The sequence below is a fragment of the Saccopteryx bilineata genome, chromosome 2, assembly GCF_036850765.1.
Source record: "Saccopteryx bilineata isolate mSacBil1 chromosome 2, mSacBil1_pri_phased_curated, whole genome shotgun sequence".
In the NCBI taxonomy this organism is placed as follows: domain Eukaryota; kingdom Metazoa; phylum Chordata; class Mammalia; order Chiroptera; family Emballonuridae; genus Saccopteryx; species Saccopteryx bilineata.
The window spans coordinates 264,338,013-264,358,007 of NC_089491.1; the positions used below are offsets into that span (position 1 = coordinate 264,338,013).

General features: G+C 48.9%; 1 protein-coding gene across 2 annotated transcripts in view; it reads right to left on the bottom strand.

Annotated features, from left to right (window-relative positions):
• Positions 1 to 1,999: 1,999 nt before the first annotated feature.
• The window catches only part of CCDC60 (coiled-coil domain containing 60), a 139,230-nt gene continuing 121,234 nt past the window's right edge, over positions 2,000 to 19,995 (bottom strand). For both annotated transcript variants that reach the window (XM_066255058.1, XM_066255056.1), the window contains 7 exons: positions 17,138 to 17,222; positions 13,705 to 13,776; positions 9,960 to 10,022; positions 9,181 to 9,303; positions 6,466 to 6,597; positions 3,682 to 3,871; positions 2,000 to 2,317 (listed from right to left, as the gene is read on the bottom strand). In XM_066255058.1, coding sequence (XP_066111155.1) covers positions 2,216 to 2,317; positions 3,682 to 3,871; positions 6,466 to 6,597; positions 9,181 to 9,303; positions 9,960 to 10,022; positions 13,705 to 13,776; positions 17,138 to 17,222 — 767 coding nt within the window. In that variant the 3' untranslated portion in view covers positions 2,000 to 2,215. The remainder of the gene's footprint in view (positions 2,318 to 3,681; positions 3,872 to 6,465; positions 6,598 to 9,180; positions 9,304 to 9,959; positions 10,023 to 13,704; positions 13,777 to 17,137; positions 17,223 to 19,995) is intronic.

Consider the following 19,995-nt stretch of genomic DNA (forward strand, 5'->3'; position numbering starts at 1 on the left):
CCAGAGAGCTCGCATAACATAGCCTGTCTCTGACGTTCTGCTCCCTGAAGCCCTGTCTCTGACCTGAGGCAGACCGACAAGTACAACAGGCTTTTCTCGTTTCTTTTCTTTTTATTAAGTGAGAGGCGGGGAGGCAGAGACAGACTCCCAGGTGCGCCCAACAAGCCCCCTACCAGGCAATGCTTTGCGTATCTGGGCCGCTGCTCCATTGCTAGGTAACTGAGCTATTTTATTGAATATTTTAGTGCCTGAGGTGAGGCCATGGAGCCATGCTCAGCACCTGGGGCCAATTTGCTTGCCATTCAAGCCATGGCTCGAGAGACAGAGCGAGAGGAGGAGGGCAGAGGTGGAGAAACAGATGGGCACCTCTCCTGTGTGCCCTGACCAGGAATCGAACTGGGGACTTTCACACGCGGGGCCGATGCTCTACCACTGAGCCAACCAGCCAGGGCCCTTTTCTCATTTCTTCACAACCTCACTCACAGGGACACTTGAGCGTGTGGCAGAAACTACTGAGGGTTCAAGGTGATGAAGCAGAGGGGTTGGCTTGCCCAGGAGTTCTAGGGACCCTTCTGCTAGCCCCACCTTGGGAACTGTTCCTGGGTTGGTTTTCTTCCAGAGTTCCTTACGCTCACATTTCACTCAGTCCCCTTTTCCTTCTTCTTCTTCTTTTTTTTTTGCTCTCCCTCCTTTTGTCTCTGCTCTCCAGTGCTCAAACTCCTGTTTAACATGGAGATGTGTATAGTCTCTTAATTTTGCACACTCCTTATAGACTTTATCTCGCCTTTACACCCCAGTGGCTTGTCAGGGCATCATGATAAACAAAGGGTATGAATGTGTGGGGACCTGTGATGGTAGGCAGTCCCTTTGTCCCCTCTTCGCCATTGCTTCTGTCGACTTGTATGCTTCCATGTGAACTCCATGAGCTGGGTGGGGACCTTGTCCACTTTGGTCATCACTGTGTCTGCAGAACCTAGGACTTGGTGGATGCATGTTGGGCTCTCAGCAAATACTCATTGAATGAAGGAGTAAAGGACTGACTGACCAGGTGACTAGATGAGTGAGTTGTGGCTTAGACCAGGGGTCCCCAAACTACGGCCTGCGGGCCACATGCGGCCCCCTGAGGCCATTTATCCAGCCCCCGCCGCACTTCCAAAGGGGCACCTCTTTCATTGGTGGTCAGTGAGAGTACTGTATGTGGCGGTCTTCAAAGCACGGCGTCACTCATGTATAGTGATACGGGATGCACGCATCACGGCTCCGGAAGTGCATCATATCATCTGTTATGGCTAGCAGTGACAAATATGGAACCGGACAGTGACCATCTCATTAGCCAAAAACAGGCCCATAGTTCCCATTGAAATATTGATCAGTTTGTTGATTTAAATTTACTTGTTCTTTATTTTAAATATTGTATTTGTTCCCGTTTTGTTTTTTTACTTTAAAATAAGATATGTGCAGTGTGCAAAGGGATTTGTTCAGTTTCTTTTATAGTCCAGCCCTCCAACAGTCTGAGGGACAGTGAACTGGCCCCCTGTGTAAAAAGTTTGGGGACCCCTGGCTTAGACTGAAAAATAGCTCCCGTTCAAGTCCCGTCCCTCCCTTCCAGATTATCATGGACAGATGTTGAGGCCCAGCCCGTGTGAGCCTTCTGATGATCTGGGCATGACAGCAAATCAAGTCCAGTAGTGTAGTTGTTAATTCAGCTAGGCCACCAGTGGGAGAGTTAAAATGACGACAGGTTTTATAACTTAGTGAGAATGAAGGTAAGGTCAAGACCAAGATGGGAAAAGAAATTAAATAGCGGTAAGTACACACGCATTCTGCAATGGCAGGAAGTGAGGCTTCCTGTTGTTATCCTTAGCATCTGAACAGCACACCCAGATCCCACAGCTCCAGCTCCCTCCCAGCCAGACATCAAACGTTCAGCTCAATTTTATTATCCAGAATTTGAGGGAGAGAAACACAGTGTGGGAATCGGGAGAAGGGGTGGGTAGAGTCAGGCTGGACCAATGGGGAACAGAGACTGGGGTGTGAGGGTGGGGGGAGTTTCTTCTCCGGAGTATCATCCCTTCAGAACGTTACCGGAAGCCAGTCTCCAGGTGACCCAACTAGATCACGGTGCGTATCCCTGAGGGTGGGCAGGCAGCAGGCACCAAGTGTAGATGAGCTTGCCTCCTCCGCTGGGACAGCTGGAGACTCTGGCCCGCCCAGGCTATGTCTGGGCATTCTGGGGCCGGATGGGGATGCTGACTCGGTTCTGCAGCCAGTTGATATAATCCTCTTGGGGCATGTGGATAATGTGTTCTCGCACAAACTGCAGGGCAAATACAGTGGCCGTCTCAGCTTTGGTCAGAACACTAGACTCCTTGGCCCTGCCAATGCCACCCTTAAGATCCTGGAATATCTGTGATTGAGGCTGGTGGTCCCAGGATGCCTCCCGCCATTCAGGCATTCATAACGCCTGAGCATCCTGCTGGGAGGGGGTTCTCTCAAGAACAAGACCCCTTTCTCACCTCTGCTTCAGCAGGCTTATTCTAAGCCTCTTCTATTGAACACATAGACATTTGGAGAGATCAGGAAAACCCAGCTGTCTTGACATTTTTTCCCTACTCCTTAACATCTTTAAAAAAAGTCATTTGTCTTTAAACTTCTATTGGTTCCTAGACAACTTTGACAATTGATGACAACTATGGTCTTGCTTTTAGGAAATGGGTTAAGACACAGAATGCAGTTTCAAATAGATTCTATAATAGATTAAGACACCCCATGTCCAGGGTATCAGACGTTCTGTGATGTTCTTGCTGGGAGAGGCACATGCTAAGTTTTACTAGCTGGGGCCGTGGACTCACCTCAGAGAATGAGGAGAGCCTTCATATCCCCCCTCCCCTTACCCATCCAGAGATGGCCCCATAACTGGCAGGGTAATGGTGGACAGGTGCCCTAGAGTTAGCTTTGGCCGAGCCAGCTAGAGTCCTTCCTGAAAGAGCCACCTTGCTCGCTTTCTGTCAAACCCATTACCTGCCGATGAGTTCAGTGGACACTCTAGTTCTGTGCTGGGACCTGTGCACGTGCTCTTCCCTCCTCCTGCCCTGCCCCTTCCCCTGCTTTTCGTGGTGCTATCTTTTCGTCATTCAGGTCCCAGCTTCAAAGTCACCTTCCCCATCCCCCCTGCTTAAGACAGGTCCCCTCTACCTCTACCTTGAACAAGTAAGTGCTCCTCACACTTTGTTGTGCATGAAAATCACCTGGGATCTCACGGAAGTACAGATTCTGAGTTGGTAGGTATGGTTTGGTGCCTGAGTGTCTGCATTTCTAACAAGCGCCCAGGCGAGGCCCGTGCTGTTGGCCTCACGCCACAATTTTAGCAGCCAGGTAGATTTAGAGGGCTTCTTGTTATGATTGCCAGGTATTTTATTCACGCATCTATTTATCGCTGTCTCTCCAAAACCTCCCAAGTTTCCAGGGGCACCATTTGCAAAGAATACAATGTCCCGAGATGAACAATCAAGGTTCATGAGATGATCTGTCTTCTATTAGATGACAGGCTCCGTGAAGGCGGAGAGCTTTGTCTTTTAAGTCGTGTTCCCTGCACTTAGATGGTGCCTGGATGTGGAAAAGATGTGATGACACGAGGCGGGATACCCGAGGCTTTGTGAGGGGACGGGATGTGCCAGTTACCTCGATGGCCCCGGCGATGTCTGGGGAGCACAGTTCCCAGATTCTCAGGTCCTGTAGCACCTTCAGGAAGATGTGCGGCCGGATCCTCAGGTCCAGGTTTTCCCCAAACTTCTGCAGTTTTGCCAGGATCTTTTTGGCAGGGCGGAAATTCTTCAGATCTTCAGGGAGTTTGGACAGAAGATCAAAGTACCTTCAATTTCAAGAAGAGAGGGCCAGTTAGGGAGCGGCTGGGAGGTGGGTCTGACATCTCAGGCCCTCCACTTTCACTCTCTTTCTCCCTCTCATGTGATGTCTTTTTTTAAAAAAGATTTTAGGGAGAGGAGAGAGAGAAAGAGGGTAGGAGTGAGAAGTATCAACTCATAGTAGTTGCTTCTTGTATGTGCCTCAAATGAGTAAGCCCGGGGTTTCGAACCGGCGACCTCAGCGTTCCGGATTGATGTTTTATCCACTCCACCACCACAGGGCAGGCATGTATCAGCCTTTATCTGGGGGACTCTCCTTCATCCTAACTGGAAGAGGCCCACAGATCAGGCAAATCTTTGATTTTTTTTTTTTTTTTTTTTGTATTTTTCTGAAGCTGGAAACGGGGAGAGACAGACAGACTCCCGCATGCGCCCGACCAGGATCCACCCGGCACGCCCACCAGGGGCGACGCTCTGCCCACCAGGGGGTGTCGCTCTGCCACGACAAGAGCCACTCTAGCACCTGGGGTAGAGGACAAGGAGCCATCCCCAGCGCCCAGGCCATCTTTGCTCCAATGGAGCCTTGGCTGCAGGAGGGGAAGAGAGAGACAGAGAGGAAGGAGGGGTGGGGTGGAGAAGCAAATGGGCGCTTCTCCTATGTGCCCTGGCCGGGAATCGAACCCGGGTCCCCCGCACACCAGGCCGACGCTCTACCGCTGAGCCAACCGGCCAGGGCCAATCTTTGATTTTTAAGGATAGTAAAAGCTGGAGCATGGTTTGCATCTCATTAAGGAAAGAAATTGGGGACATGCTTTAAAGAGATGCGTTTGTAATTGTAGAAGCTGACGATGTGGAAGCCTTACAAGAAAGGGAGGAGGCCCTGGCCGGTTGGCTCAGTGGTAGAGCGTTGGCCTGGCGTGCAGACGTCCCGGGTTTGATTCCAGGCCAGGGCACACAGGAGAAGCGCCCATCTGCTTCTCCACCCCTCCCCCTCTCCTTCCTCTCTGTCTCTCTCTTCCCCTCCCGCAGCCGCAGCCGGGGCTCCATTGGAGCAAAGATGGCCCGGGCGCTGGGGATGGCTCCTTGGCCTCTGCCCCAGGCGCTAGAGTGGCTCTGCTCGCAACAGAGCGAAGCCCTGGAGGGGCAGAGTATCGCCCCCTGGTGGGCAGAGCGTTGCCCCTGGTGGGCGTGCCGGGTGGATCCCGGTCGGGCGCATGCGGGAGTCTGTCTGACCGTCTCTTCCCGTTTCCAGCTTCGGAAAAATACAAAAAAAAAAGGGGAGGGACCCTGAGATTTTGAAGCTTCATTTTTGAGAGCTGATCAGGCCAGGGGGGACATGGACACATCTGTGGGGTAACATTCCTGAGTGCAGGAGGCTCTCACACACAAGATGGAGGAGGAGAGGGAGGAAGAAGAGGAGGAGGAAGGCGATGGGGGCCAGGAAGTGCTTGTGCATTTGCTGTGTCTGTAGCAAATAGGCCTGGGCCACAGCTCCGTGTGTTTCTGTGGATTCCAAGAACCTTTCTGAACGCTGTGACAGAGAGTGTGAGGGTAGTTTGGTAATCTGTATTGGGGCAACATGATTCTAACCAGGAGGTGGTTCAGGTATGATCAGGGTTTATGGTATCTCTTTAAAAAAAGGTGTGTGTGTGTGTGTGTGGGGTGGCATCTCTTTAAGGAAAGGTCTCCCCCCCTCTGATATATCTGTACCCATTGTGGAAAAATTGGAAGAAATCGATCATCCACCATACGTTTTTGGGCCCCTCATACAGTTCTGTATTTTATCTTTTATGACATATATTCATATTTATTCATGTCTCTTTGTAAGCTTCCGTTCCACATTATTAAAATCATGGAAAAGATTCTGGGTACATTTTTTAGACTTTCGGATCTTAAGTCTTAGAGCTTGATTTACTCACCCTGCTAGGATTAGGTTCGTAAAATCCCCATTCATCTGACTCCAATCCTGTGTTACAGATGAGCACAGAGACTGGGCTCAGGCAGGGGTTTAAATCCTAACGTTTCCTTGTTTGCAAAGTGGAGATTAATGTGTACCCTTCAGGATTTTTGTGGGGAATAAAATAGATAACTTATAAACGTTGCTTAGGGTGGTGTCTGCCATCCAAGAATCGCTCAGTTTATATCGCCTTTTGTTGTACTTACTGTCACCCCTGGGCACAGTGTCCCTGGGATACGCCTGCCTGGTTTTGTATCCTTAAGGGGTTAAATTATTTGGAGAAGACAGTGATCGCCTCATAGACCCCTAACTCTGTAGGAGTTTTTAAGTTGGTTTGCCTCATCTGCTGCTTCCTTCAGGGCTGGTGAGTTAGTCCTTGTTTGCAAGTCTGAACCCAACAGAAGATACCGTAAGTGTGGAGAGTAGAGCTGGTTGGATTATTTGTAATTAAGAAACTGAAGAATTCTTGCCTGACTGTGTTCTGGAGATAGCCTGTTTGGGGGCTCAGTTGCTGGCCAAGGGCAGTTGTGGAGTGATACCTCTGTCTGTCTTGAAGGCTCATGAGGTCAAATGTGATCTTGTAACAACAGCCCCCCACCTTCAGCCCCTCCAAGGACTGTCTTTTCTTGCTCTCAAGACCTTTACCAGTGGTCTGCAATTTCCTCTGCATCATTTTTCACGGTGGGGACTTCATATCTCATCTTTGTGATATCCTTTTGAAAATTTGAGGTGAAGAGTAAAGAGTGGAACTTCTGGAGAGCTCTCTCTTCCTCGTGCCTATATCCCGGGTTGTATGAGAAAAAGGAAGAAGAATTAGACCCCTGTCTCCTTTAACCATCCTAGTTGCCCTCCAAGATCTGACTTAAGCAATTTTCCTTCATGAGGGTTTTTTATTTTATTTCATTTTAAAAAATTTTTCTGAAGTTAGAAGCGGGGAGGCTGTCAGACAGACTCCCACATGCGCCCGACCGGGATCCACCCAGCATGCCCACCAGGGGATGATGCTCTGCCCATCTGGGGAGTTGCTCCTGTTGCAGCAGGAGCCATTCTAGTGCCTGAGGTAGAGGTCATGGATAGAGTGTGCCCTGACTGAGAATCGAACCTGGGACTTCCACATGCCGGGCCGATGCTGTACCGCTGAGCCAACTGGCCAGGGCATGAGGTTCTTCTTAACCCTTCCACCCACTGTTTAATTTCTATCTGGCTTTGGCTAGAAGAGGATACAGCTCTCTCCAAGGTCCTGAAATGCTCTTTTGCTAAATCCAGTAACTTTTTAAAGTCAGCTCTCATTCTCTCCCTACTTTTGACTGTATGTACCCAGCTTTCTCATCTGTAAAATGAAGGCTAATAATGGTTCCTAGCTCTCAGAGGTGAGGATTAAATAATATAATCTGTTTAAAGTGCTGAACTTAGCCCCAGTATTATAGTGGGTGTTCAACTCGTGTTGGTTCTTCTCTTCTCTACTCCCCCTTTCATTTTGTGCACATGTCCTGTCTCCCCAAAGAGACTTTGTATTATAAATATAACTATGCCATTCACTGACATATGCATTTCAATGACTTCCCATTTTACCCTGAATAAATCCCTCTGAATGGCTTGCCCTCTAAGGCTCTGGCTTATTCAGCCCCTATAACATAGTCGAGCTTTATCCCTATCCTTCTTATTTCTTCTCACCCAGAATTTTATGCTTTGGCTCACAATCAAAGTCTCTGAGATAAAATTTAACCTCCAAAGCTGGTCTAATAAGGCCTTTTATGATCTGGCCCTTGTCTGTCTTTGATTACCTTGTCAGCAACCTAAGCCCCAGCCACACCTGGTTACTGGCATGTCCTGGCCCAGTGTGCCCCTTCTGGCCTCTGGGACTTCGATGTTCTTTTCCTTTGAACTTCCTTCCCTTCTACTTTTCCTGTGTGACTCTCTGGGTTTGATTTCCACCTTTACTGTATAACTACTGGGTGGACCTTCAATAAGAAACATGTCTGAGCTCACTTTTCTCATCTATAAAATAGGTCTAATTATCAAACCCTCTCCACAGGATTGTTGTGAGTACTAAACAATAAATAAACACAAACTCTTACACCCATGACTGTTACACAGTAAGTATCCTGGAAATATCACCTATTTTTATTAAGCTGAAAATGTTTCCTTCAGGAAGACCTTTCTGCTTGCTGCTGCAGGCTAGGCAGGATGTCCTTCTTTTTTTTTTTTTTTTTTTTTTTCTTTTACAGAGACAGAGAGAGAGTCAGAGAGAGGGACAGACAGGGACAGACAGACAGGAACGGAGAGAGATGAGAAGCATCAATCATTAGTTTTTCATTGCGCATTGCAACACCTTAGTTGTTCATTGATTGCTTTCTCACATGTGCCTTGACCACGGGCCTTCAGCAGACCGAGTAGCCCCTTGTTGGAGCCAGCGACCTTGAGTCCAAGCTGGTGAGCTTTTCCTCAAACCAGATGAGCCCGTGCTCAAGCTGGCGACCTCGGGGTCTTGAACCTGGGTCCTTCTGCGTCCCAGTCCGACGCTCTTTCCACTGCGCCACCGCCTGGTCAGGCGGATGTCTTTCTTTGTGTTCCCTTACTCCCTGCTCTTGTCCCTTGTCGGTCCTCATCACCCTGTGTTGTACTTGTCTGTTTAATTTTCTGTCTCCCTAACTAGACTGAGGGGTGGGGGTCCCAGAAGGCAGGGCCAAATCACCTTCGAACCGGGGCCCAGAGAGTGTGAGAGGGCAAAGGGTCATCATGCAACCTTTGTTAAACGGATGAGTTCATTGGGTGAATGGTCATTGCAGTCAAGGCGTAGGCTGGGACAGGGGTCAGAATAGGAACGTTTCTACTGGACAGACTTCCTGGTACTCTTAAACTCCAGGTCCAAGTTTTAGTTATGACACTTATGGTTGTGCATGGGGCCACTGACACACCACTTCTCTGTCCTCTTCAAAGTTTCCGTGCCCCTTCTACCTTGGGACTTTGCATGCACTTACCCTGCTGCCTGGACTGTCCCTCTGCCCCCTCACCACACCAGCATCTCCTCTTTATCCTTCAGGGTGCAGGTTTAAAGTCACCTCCTTGGGGAGGTCTTCCTGAATTGCCCGACCTACATTAGGTCCCCATGGTTTCTCTCCCTCTCAGAGACCCCTCTTCTTTTCCTCTAGAGCAATGATGATCATTTCTACCTATTTACTCATTCAGTGATTTTGTTTCTGCCCGTATTTTCCAGGAGAGGCTATGAGCTCTCTGAGGGCGAAGAACTTGTCTTTCCTGCCCTCTGCGGTAGCCTCAGTGCCAGACCTGGCATCAGATGGGTGCACAGTAGGTGCCTGATGCATGCCTTTGAGTGAACGTGTCAGTGTGTGCTCTTACTTCATGAAGATTTCTATCTTGTCCTGTAGACAGAAGCTGGCCTCCTGGGCCATGCTGTCAAACTCAGCCTTCATGGTGTTGCACACGCCGCTCTTGTAGATGCTCAAGTCACAGTTGGTGCAGCTGTAGACAGAGACAAGAAGGACATGGGGGATCAGGCCCAAGAGACAGACCCATGAGGCTGGCCTCTCTGGGCCCCATGGTGCTTTGCAGTGGGGATTCCCTGTATCCACCTGGGCTCTCTGCCCTCCCCTGGAACCTCGCCCCTGCAACCCCCTGGACGTGGGGAGGACACATCTTCCCTACAGTACCAGGCCAGTGGTGCGGGCCTTATTAAACGAGCCCACAGTGAGACATCTGCCCACTTGAGCCCAGCCAATGTTAAGGCCCTTGAGAGGGAGATTCAGGTTCAGACTCCGGTGCCACGCTCTTAGCTGGTGGGTTGGCAAGGCATTCCAAGGCCAGGTGCCAGCCTGCTTCTCTGTAGAATGGGATAATGTTGCCGCCTCTTTGGACTGCTTTTGAGGAATCAGCAAGATGGTGAATATGGAATGCTTTGTCCAGGCCCTGCCCCAAGGAGGAATTTGTTGCCATTGTCCTTGTTGTGGCTCCGCAAGGTGACCCTGAGCCCCTTGCCCTGGGAGTCCCTCGTCCTTCAGCAGTGTCTGTGCTGCGGGGAGTCTGGTTGGCACGGGGTTATTTCCACACCCCTGGGAAGAGGGAGGGTGTGTCGCCGCTGTCCCTCCCGTCCGTCTCCTGCCATGGCCCACCTGGCCCACCTTTTAGACTTCTCCTGGATGGGCTGGCTGTGGCTTTCTCCCCTTGTACTGCTGGGTCTGTCACTGAAACGCAGAGGGATGGTTTTGAGTTGCTTAGAGCCTGCTTTTCACACAAAGGGCACTCTCAGGGTCCCCTCGACAGCTGCCTGCCAGCCTCCAGAATTCAGGTAAGGGAGGTGGTTCTAATCAAGGCAGTGGTTGTAGAGCTCACTGTGAATTTTCCCACCTCCTCGTCCTTGCCTCTCCCACACCCCCTGCCTGGGGAGTCCTGTTTCTTCTCCCCTTACTCAAATCCTGATGTCTCGTGGTCTACAGCAAGTTCTGCTTGCTCCAACCCTCCTGGCCCAAGGTTGACCTTCTGTCCCTGCATATCAGCAGGATGACAGTTTCTGGATCCCGGTTTCATTTGTATAGAATGGGTTTCTCTTCCTGGAGGAGAAGTTCACTGTGGACCCTTTCACCCTCCTGCCTACACCTGTCAGCACTTAACCTGGGGCTAAGGGCAGATTTGGTGAAGGACTAGGGGTCGTATCCTCCTAGTCATGTTGTCTTGGGTGTTTCTGACGCCAGACTGCCTTGTCACATAAGGGTTCTGTTCTCTTAATTGGACCCTTGAGCTAAACACCATTTCACTTGACTTTGGGGGCAGACAGAGCAGGGTGCAGAGCCCAACTCTGGTCTGTGGACGCGGAGCTCCGTTCTGCATGTCAGCTTTCCTATCTGTGACCTGTCAACTGCTCATACCATTGGACCCTTTCTCACGTGGGGGCTCATGGAATTCTTTATGTGGCTATTTCTTCCTGTGACTTTGTCTGGCTGGGGTTCCTGGGGGAGACTCTCCCTTGCTTGAGCCCATCCCTCCTCTGCGCCTTCTCCCAGGTCCTCCGTTAGTGACCCGGGCTTTCAGCACAGGGTCTAGCACCTTCTCTTTCACCCTGTCTCCCTCTGTGTCTTCCAAACGCCTCGAAAACTGACTTGACTGCTTTTTTTCTGTGTGGATCTAGAGGGTAAGACTTTTTCTTATCTCTGTGGTGTGTGGCTGACCCTCTCCTTTGGGCCTTGTGACGTCTGGGACTTCTGTTACTTTCCCAGGCCTCTCTCCACAGGAAAGGGCCTGGCCTTTCTGCTTTTCCCAGAGGCTCACGAGGCTGGACCTGGAGGTCTTAGGCCTGGCAGGTGATGGAGCAAATGCATATCCCACTCAGCTGGGAGGCAGAGCCCCATAATAATACCCAGAAGGCCTTCTGTTGGATTCCAACCAGCTGCCTCAACCCCTACAGATGAATTATTTGCGGGGAGTGCATTGGCTTTAACCTTTCTCTTATAAATGGCATTCTTTTGTAGAGCTGACAGTTTGACTCAGAGAGGAGGTGAGAGGTGAGGGAAGTGTTGTTATTAGCTGTGATGAACAAACAAACAGAAATATAAACAAGAAAATACCCTTTTGCCTGTCTCAGTCACCCTTCCCTGGTCTCTCATTGAGTTTCAGACATACTGGTGTTTGCTCAGTGCCTCTAAGTTGCTTGCTGTCTCAGGCCCTTTGCACATGCTGTTTCCTCTGTTTGGAACACTGCTCCCATCTTTCCCAGTCACAGGCTAGATAATTTCTTCTTATTTCTGGTCTCAGCTTAAATGTCAGACTCAGTCTTGGTTAGAATCCTTGTGCTCAATAGTCACTCAACTCTCCACATTTCTCCTTCAGCATCCTTCCTATAGTCATGGTTACAGAGCTGAGTCTGTGCACTTATTTGATAAGTGCATGACTGTCCCGTCAGACCAGCGGTTGATTCTTAACTGTGAGCAGGATTCAAGGACTCCATGAATGCAGATGGGAAAAAGTTACATTTTTATTTTAACTAGTCATTAGCAGAAATGGAAATTATAGGTATTTGCACATCACGTTACAATTGTGAGAGATATTCTGAAAAATCATTTACATTTGATACTAATCCAAAATTACAGTCGCTCCTAGAGCTGCTGCTAATTCTTGTTATCTAGTGCATTTTTGGAAGAAGCTCACAGGTGGCTATGCCCCAAATGTGGTGGTAATAGTATAGCCTAGCTTACTACAGATTTCTTTATAAACCTTGGTGTTTGTAATGTGCAGTTAAGAGCATTTTCTGAAAGGATCCATAGGCCTCCTCAGACTCTCAAAGGGCTTATGGCACAAAAAAATGATGGACCCAGTACAGACAGTGAGATTCATGAGGGCAGACTGTGATTGTCTTACTGCTGCTGAATCCCCCCAAACCTGGCACAGTTCTGGCACATAGTGGGTTCAGTGAATGTTCTCGGGATGAAGAAATGAAATGGGGAAGATCTCCTCTTCCCCATTGTAAGTCACCCAATAAAGAGGGAAGGACTGCCTGTGGGTAGCTCAGTTGATTACAGTATCATTTTGATATACCAAGGTTGCCAGTTTGATTCCTGTTCAGGGCACATACAAGAATCAACCAGCCCTGCCTAGATAGCTCAATTGGTTAGAGCAGGGGTAGTCAACCTTTTTTATTTTATTTTTTTATTTTTCTGAAGTGAGAAGTGGGGAGGCAGTCAGACAGACTCCCACATGCGCCTGACCAGGAACCACCCGGCATGCCCACCATGGGGCGATGCTCTGCCCATCTTGGGCATTGCTCTGTTGCAACCAGAGCCATTAGAGCGCCTGAGACAGAGGCCATAGAGCCATCCTCAGTGCCCGGGCCAACTTTGCTCCAGTGGAGCCTTGGCTGCGGGAGGGGAAGAGAGAGACAGAGAGGAAGGAGAGGGGGAGGGTTGGAGAAGTAGATGGGTGCTTCTCCTATGTGCCCTGGCCAGGAATCAAACCCAGGACTCCACGCCAGGCCGACGCTCCACCACTGAGCCAACCGGCCAGGGCTGGTAGTCAACCTTTTTATATCTACCGCCCACTTTTGTATCTCTGTTAGTAGTAAAATTTTCTAACCGCCTACTGCTTCCACAGTAATGGTGATTTATAAAGTAGGGAAGTAACTTTACTTTATAAAATTTACAAAGCAGAGTTACAGCAAGTTAAAGCATATAATAATAATTACTTACCAAGTACTTTATGTCGAAATTTTGCTAAGTTTGGCAGAATAAATCTTTATAAAACAACTTACTATAGTTAAATCTATCACTTTATTTATACTTTGGTTGCTCCACTACCGCCCACCATGAAAGCTGGAATGCCCACCTAGTGGGCGGTAGGGACCAGGTTGACTACCACTGGGTTAGAGCATCATCCCAAAGCACAGAGGTTGCCGGTTCAACTACTGGTCAGGCCACAGACAGGGACAGTCCCTTTCTCTCTCTAAAGTCAATAAATAAACATAAAAACAATCAACCAATGAATGCATAAATAAGTAGAACAACATATTGATGTCTCTCTCTCCTCCTCCATTTCTCTTTAAAATCAACAAATAAAAATAAAGATAATTTAAAAGGCAAAAGATTTATACGATCTGAAGAGAAACCAGAGCATGATATAAAGATAATTTAAAAAGAGGGAAGGTCCCTGCACTACTGGAGGATTCCAGCTGTGTGGTTGGTTAGTATACTGTCATTGGGGAGAGATGCCCGGATACTCACACCCAGCCCTGGGAGTTAAGGGGCTGAGTTGTACTGAAGAAGAAAAATGTCACCCCTCCCTGCCCCTCTTTCCATGGTCTGGTGAGGAGCATCTCCACAATGGCCCCTGTTCGGTGGAATGCCTCTCGACCCCACTGCCGCAGGCCCCAGGCCCTCCTACCTGGATTTGCGGGTGGTCTGCATGTCTTTGTAGGTAGAATCACTCTTGGTTTGTCTCACCATTGAGAAGATACTGCAAAGCAAGCCGAGTCTCTTAATAAAGCAGTTATTATCTGTGGAAGGACAAAGAGTTCTCTTTCTAGAGCCGTAGGCTCTACTGGGCATAGCTGTCTCCGGGAGAGATGGCTGAGACCACAGGCTCCTGGGCCACGCTCCCAGGGCTTTGAATACATTAGGCCTGGAGTGGGGCCCCACCCTAGAAGCTGCATTTGAAACCACACACACGCACACACGCACGCATGCACGCACTTCTGATGCATGTGTGCTGAGAGCACATTTTGAAACCTTAGAATTTCTCAGCATATTGGGAAGTAATGCCCACTGGACGTGCTTACTAAAAAATATGATTTCCTTTGATGATTCTGATGCAGTGGGTCTGGGATGAAGACTAGAAACTTGTATTTCTCGTGAGCACTCCCACTGATTCTGATCTTCAGGGACCTTTGGAAAACACTTGCTATGGGACTTTAAGAAAAGGCCATCTTCCTAGATGATGTTATGGTCTGAATGTGTCTCCCCAAATTTATACATGGAAATCCTAGTCCCCCAAGGTGATGGTTAGGGGGTGGGGCCTTTGGGGTGATTAGATCATGAGGGTGGAACCCTCATGAATGGGATTAGTGTCCTTCCTAAGAGACCCCAGAGAGCTAGCTTGTCCCTTCTACCACGCAAGTTTACAGTGAGAAGAGGTATCTGTGAAGCAGGGGGCCCTAACCGGATTCCAAATCCACCAGCACCCTGATCTTGGATTTCCAGCCTGTGAGATATAATTGTTTGTTGTTTATTATCCCCACCCTCCAGTTTATGGTATTCTGTTATTGCGGCCCAAATGGACTGAGGTAGATGCTAGAGGGAGGTCTGGCCTTGAGGTAGGGGACTGGGCAAGTTGTCTTTTAGAGTAATCCCCAGAATTCTATAACCGCCTCAATGGGATATCCAAAGGGAAGTGGGAACCCGGGTTCCAAAGTGAGGAGGGCGGAAGAGTGCCCGTGGGGCTCCCTGTTTCTCTGCAGCTCCGCTGCCTTAGCGAGAGATTGGGGAGAGGTCCCTTCCAGAGGAAGTGAGGAGGATGTGAAATTCCGACAGGTTCTTGCTCTGCAACTGTGGTTATTTTATCATTAAGTGAATGTAGAGGCCACGTGATGAGTTTTGTGAAGACCAACTTCTTGCGTGGTTTTTGTCTTTGACCTTATGCAGGTCACCCCTCACCATTCTTCTAAGTCTATGAGATGGAGCGGAGGTAATGAGTATGAGCTGGTCTCAGCCAGGTGCTGTGGAGACTCTGTGGGACACTATATGTGAAGTAATAGCAATGACCAGTACCACCACCCTGACCGCCACTGCCGTTTGTTGGTGCTTACAATATGCCAGGCACGTTCTAATATGTTAAACACATTATATCTCATTAAATGCTTAACATGATTCATTGGAGTAGACATTACTTCCATAACAATAATGATAATACTTTGCCAGGATAGTATTTAAATCTCACTGCAACCCTCTGGAATAGGTTGTTAACAAGCCTCATTTTACAGAATTGGAATCAGGCTCAGAGAGGTGAAGCAACTTGCTCAGCATCACACAGCAATGAAATGAAGAGAAGGGAGATGAACCCTTGTCTCCTTGGCTTCCAAGGCCAACAATGTTTGTTTTTTTGTTTGTTTTTTTCATTTTTTTTTTTTTTTCCATTTTTCTGAAGCTGGAAACAGGGAGAGACAGTCAGACAGACTCCCGCATGCGCCCGACCGGGATCCACCCAGCACGCCCACCATGGGGCGACGCTCTGCCCACCAGGGGGCGATGCTCTGCCCATCCTGGGCGTCGCCATGTTGCGACCAGAGCCACTCCAGCGCCTGAGGCAGAGGCCACAGAGCCATCCCCAGCGCCCGGGCCATCCCTGCTCCAATGGAGCCTCAGCTGCGGGAGGGGAAGAGAGAGACAGAGAGGAAGGTGCGGCGGAGGGGTGGAGAAGCAAATGGGCGCTTCTCCTGTGTGCCCTGGCCGGGAATCGAACCTGGGTCCTCCGCACGCTAGGCCGACGCTCTACCACTGAGCCAACCGGCCAGGGCCGCCAACAATGTTTTGATGCTACCTGATGTTATTTTATAGATGGGAAAGCTGAAGTTTAGAGAAAGGCTGAGGAACTTGTTCAAGGGCATCAGGTGTTGAACCCATGGCAGTTGTGACTCTAAAGCCAGTGTTCGTGCTGTGAGCCTCATAGAGCTGATCTTCATCGTCGTTGTCTGTCTCTAGTGCTGATGAATCAGGCACAGCAGTCAGGGCCGTAAGGGCCAATGCTGTCTCTGGGTGCCAGCAAGGGCTACCCCTCGGAGCCCTGATGTGAGTTGAGGAAGCAGCAAAATCCTTCATTACAAGCGGAGGTGAAAATACTCGGTGAACTATAATTATGGTAATAACAGTAACCAGTAAGTCATAGCCAGCATCTCAGGAGGCTGAAGGCGATGATGAGCCTCTTCTAGTGCCCCATTTATTTTCAGAGGGATCTGCACTGGAAGGGAACTCCAGCTTTAGCCTGTGGGCTCTCGGAGGCTGTGAGAGGCCAGAAGCTCTGTGGACAAGGTGTCCCATCAGGAGGAAGACACGTCAGGTCCACTTCTGACACTCTGAGCCAATTACATTGGCTGCCAGCTTGAAACTTCAAAGGATTCTCGTTGCTCCTAATATAGACACGAGAATCCTTGAGGCGGCCTCCAAGGTCCCAGACAGGCTTATGTCTCTTCCCATCCATTTTGGCTGCATTTCAGTTCTTTGAAGGTGCCATGGTCCCTTCTGACCATGTTTGCATATTTGTGTATGCTGCGTATAATGGCCTTCCTTGCCCCTGACTGTGGCTGGCTAGCTCCTTTTCATACTTCATTCCAAATCTCCTTAATGTTTCTTCCTTGGAGGAACCTTCTCTGATCTCCATCCCCATCCCAGATGAGACCTGAGACCCCTAATACTAACACAGGTCTCAGCTTTCCTGCCAGAACTCATCCCTCTGTAACGAGTACAGAGCCCATACATGTTCATATCTCCTCACTAATGGATGGAATGAAAAAAACCTCACAGACAACGGTTTTGGAACTTGAAAGATCTGGATTCAAGGTGTGGTCTTACACACGTCAGCTGGGTGACCTCCAACAAGTTTACTTCGGCTCTCTGAACCCCATTTCCTTATTTGTAAAATGAAGACCATAGTACCTGCCTTGTAGGGTGGTTGTAAGAACCCAGGTAGATGACATGCATGAATAAAAAGGACAATGCCCCGTGTGTGTCACAGAGAAAATGCCTGTAACTGGGAACTGCTATTGGCAATGTTACCATCATTATTTCGACGTCCTTTCTGTGCCCCAGGAGCAAAGGGGACATACCTGGGCGCATTTCTGTGCATCCCGTTCTCCAGTGTGATCGTCCTCTGGGCCTCTTTCTGAACCATCTCTAGGAGCTTCTGCAGGCCTGACGGGAACATGCAAGGTCACTGTCTGAGGGCTTTCTCGGGACGGGACTGTGCAGGTCAGGGCCCAGCCCCCAGCCTAATGTCGCCTCTGCTTCTGAGTTTTGGGGAGCTGGAGGGGGATTAGCCAGGGTCTGGAAGAGGTGGCTCACATGGTGTTTGGCAGGTTGTAAGTCTGACCATGTCACTCGTTTGCTTAAAACCCTTTAATGACTCTCCATTTCCCTTTTGTGCGACATCTAAATCCCCTGGAGTGGCCTCTGAGGCCTTGTAAGATCTGACTGCTCTTTTTCTTTCCTGTCTCATCTCACATCACCACCCCCCACCCCGCAATCCACTTTAAACTTGGCTCTAGCCAGAGAAGACTATTTCCAAGTGCAAGAAGTCAGCTTGTTCAGGGAACCTTTCCTGATCCCATACACCTGAACTTCCAGTTTGCTCACCCCCAGGCCGGATCTCGCTCACAGATCTATTTGATTTGACTTGATGTAGATGCCAGCCTTTTACAATGGGAAGGTTTCACAGAAAATTCCAGCTTCCCTGGAGGGGGATCTGATTCAAGTCTGATGCTGGTGGCATGCCGGCTGCGGCCTTTAGCCTGTGTGAACGCTCCAGCGACCCATAGCGCCCACCCCTCCTCACTGTATTACAGCTAGTGCTCGACTTACGACCATGATTGGTTCCGACAGACCGGTCGTAACATGATTTGGTCGTAAGTTGAGTAGGCTATATGTACAGTACTCTGAAATGATGTTATAAAAATCTTGAAGTCATATTTTATCATAATTTTTTTTCATTATTGTTACGTATCATAATTTTCTTTGTTCATTTTATGCCATTTGTATCATCTCTACGCTGTTTTGTTTCTTATTTCTACATTTGTCAGGTTTAAGTAAAACACTGCATTACCAGTACAACTGGTTTAATATTTGCAAAGACAATTTCCTCTTGGTAGACATCTTGGGAGGGGTTGATGAAAAATATCCAAGACACAAAACACAAATTGCTGTATGGAGTCTGGGATAACAGTTGAAATGGTGCACGCGGAGATGGTAGTGCTGCCGGAAGCTGGTCTGCACTGTCGTTCGCCCAGCTGGGCAACGCTTGTGCTGCCAGATGCGGAACAGTCGTGGCTAGCGATTGTGGTCGTAAAGTCGAATGGTTGTAAGTGGCATAGGTCGTAAGTCGATCAATATTTGTAGTTGACTTTTGTTTCATGCTTAACATTATTGCTTTTTACATAGTATAGAAATATTTCTTTGTATCTGACTGTTCAGGGTTGACTTGTGTCTTCCCAAGATATGTTGAAGCCCCAATCCCAGCCCTTCACAATGTGAATTAGTCACATACTTATTTGGGAAAAGGGATGTTGCTGATATAATTAGCTAATTATAAGGTGAAGTCACACTGGAGTAGGGTGGGCCCTTAATCTGAGATAAGTGGTGCCCTTATAATAAGAGGATGAGACACAAAAGGAGAAGATGGCCTCGTGATAAGGATAAGGCAGAGATAGGGCTGGTGGCGTATCTGCAAGCCAGACTGCCAAGGATTGCAGACAAGCTCTGGGGGCCAGAAAAGGCAAGGAAGGATGCTTCCCTGGAACCTTCAGAGACACTTAGCCCTACTGACACCTTGTTTTTGGATTCCAGCCTTTGGAACTGGGAGACAGTAAATTCCTGTTGTTAGAAGCGGCCTAGTCTGTGTCACTTTGTCACGGCAGCCCTAGGAAGCTAATCAGGGACACGTTCAGAAGTTTAAAAATGAACTGCATTTGGAGGAAGCTGTGTGCTTCAAGGAAAGTGGGAGAGGCCCTGGCTGGGTGGCTCAGTTGGTTAAAACATCATCGCGATAAAAACCTAGGTTGAGGGTTTGATCCCTGGTCAGAGAACATACAAGAATCAACCAATGACTGCATAAATAAATGGAGCAAGACATAGATGTCTCTCTCTCTCCCTCCCTCTCTCTCTCAAATCAATTAATAGCAATGGAAAGTGGGAGAGTGGAAGCTCTGAATGATGTAGTACAGACTTGCGAGTGTCTGATCCTGTGCTTGTGGGGCAGGCATCTCAGTCAGTGTTCACTCGTTAAATAAATGAATGACTAAGGAGAAGAGAGGGGAGGATTTGTGGCGTTGGCGCCTTTCTAAACGAGTTTCTTCTCCCAGGTAGCCTTGAGGAGTAAACAGGGCCCTACAGCCCCAAGACTTAGTTCTGTTTCCCATCTATCCAGCCTCAGCCACATGATGGATGGAGGTTGGTCCTGGGGGCACCATTTCTGCCCAGAGGCATCATTGGCAGGCAGAGAAAAAACTGTGGGCTGCTGCTTGACGTGTGGAGCTTTAGGCATGATTTTCTCAGAGAGCTGCCCAATGTACAGGTCACTGGAGTCATTGGCTGGTATCCTCCCTGCCCTGGGCAGGTAGGTGAGAAGCCAGGTGTTCTGCGTGGTTCCCAGTTGAAGGGAAGGAAGGGGAGTAACCAGCCCAGCCTCGGCTCCCTCACTCACAGGCTTCTGGACACACCCCGTGGATTCCGGGACACGTGGAGGTATGAGAGGTGTGTGTGACAAGACCCAGTGAAGGTCAGATTCAAGTCAAATGGAACCGTGACCAAAAATTACTAGGAAAATAAGCTGCTTGAGAATAAGGACGATGGTGTGCTTAGAGTAAGAATGGGTAAGTGTTGATGTTTGTCACAGCCAGGATGGCCCCAAGGTCACTAAGGGGAACGCCCTTTCCTAGCATCCAGCGACTGCATTCATAAACAAGGCAGGCAC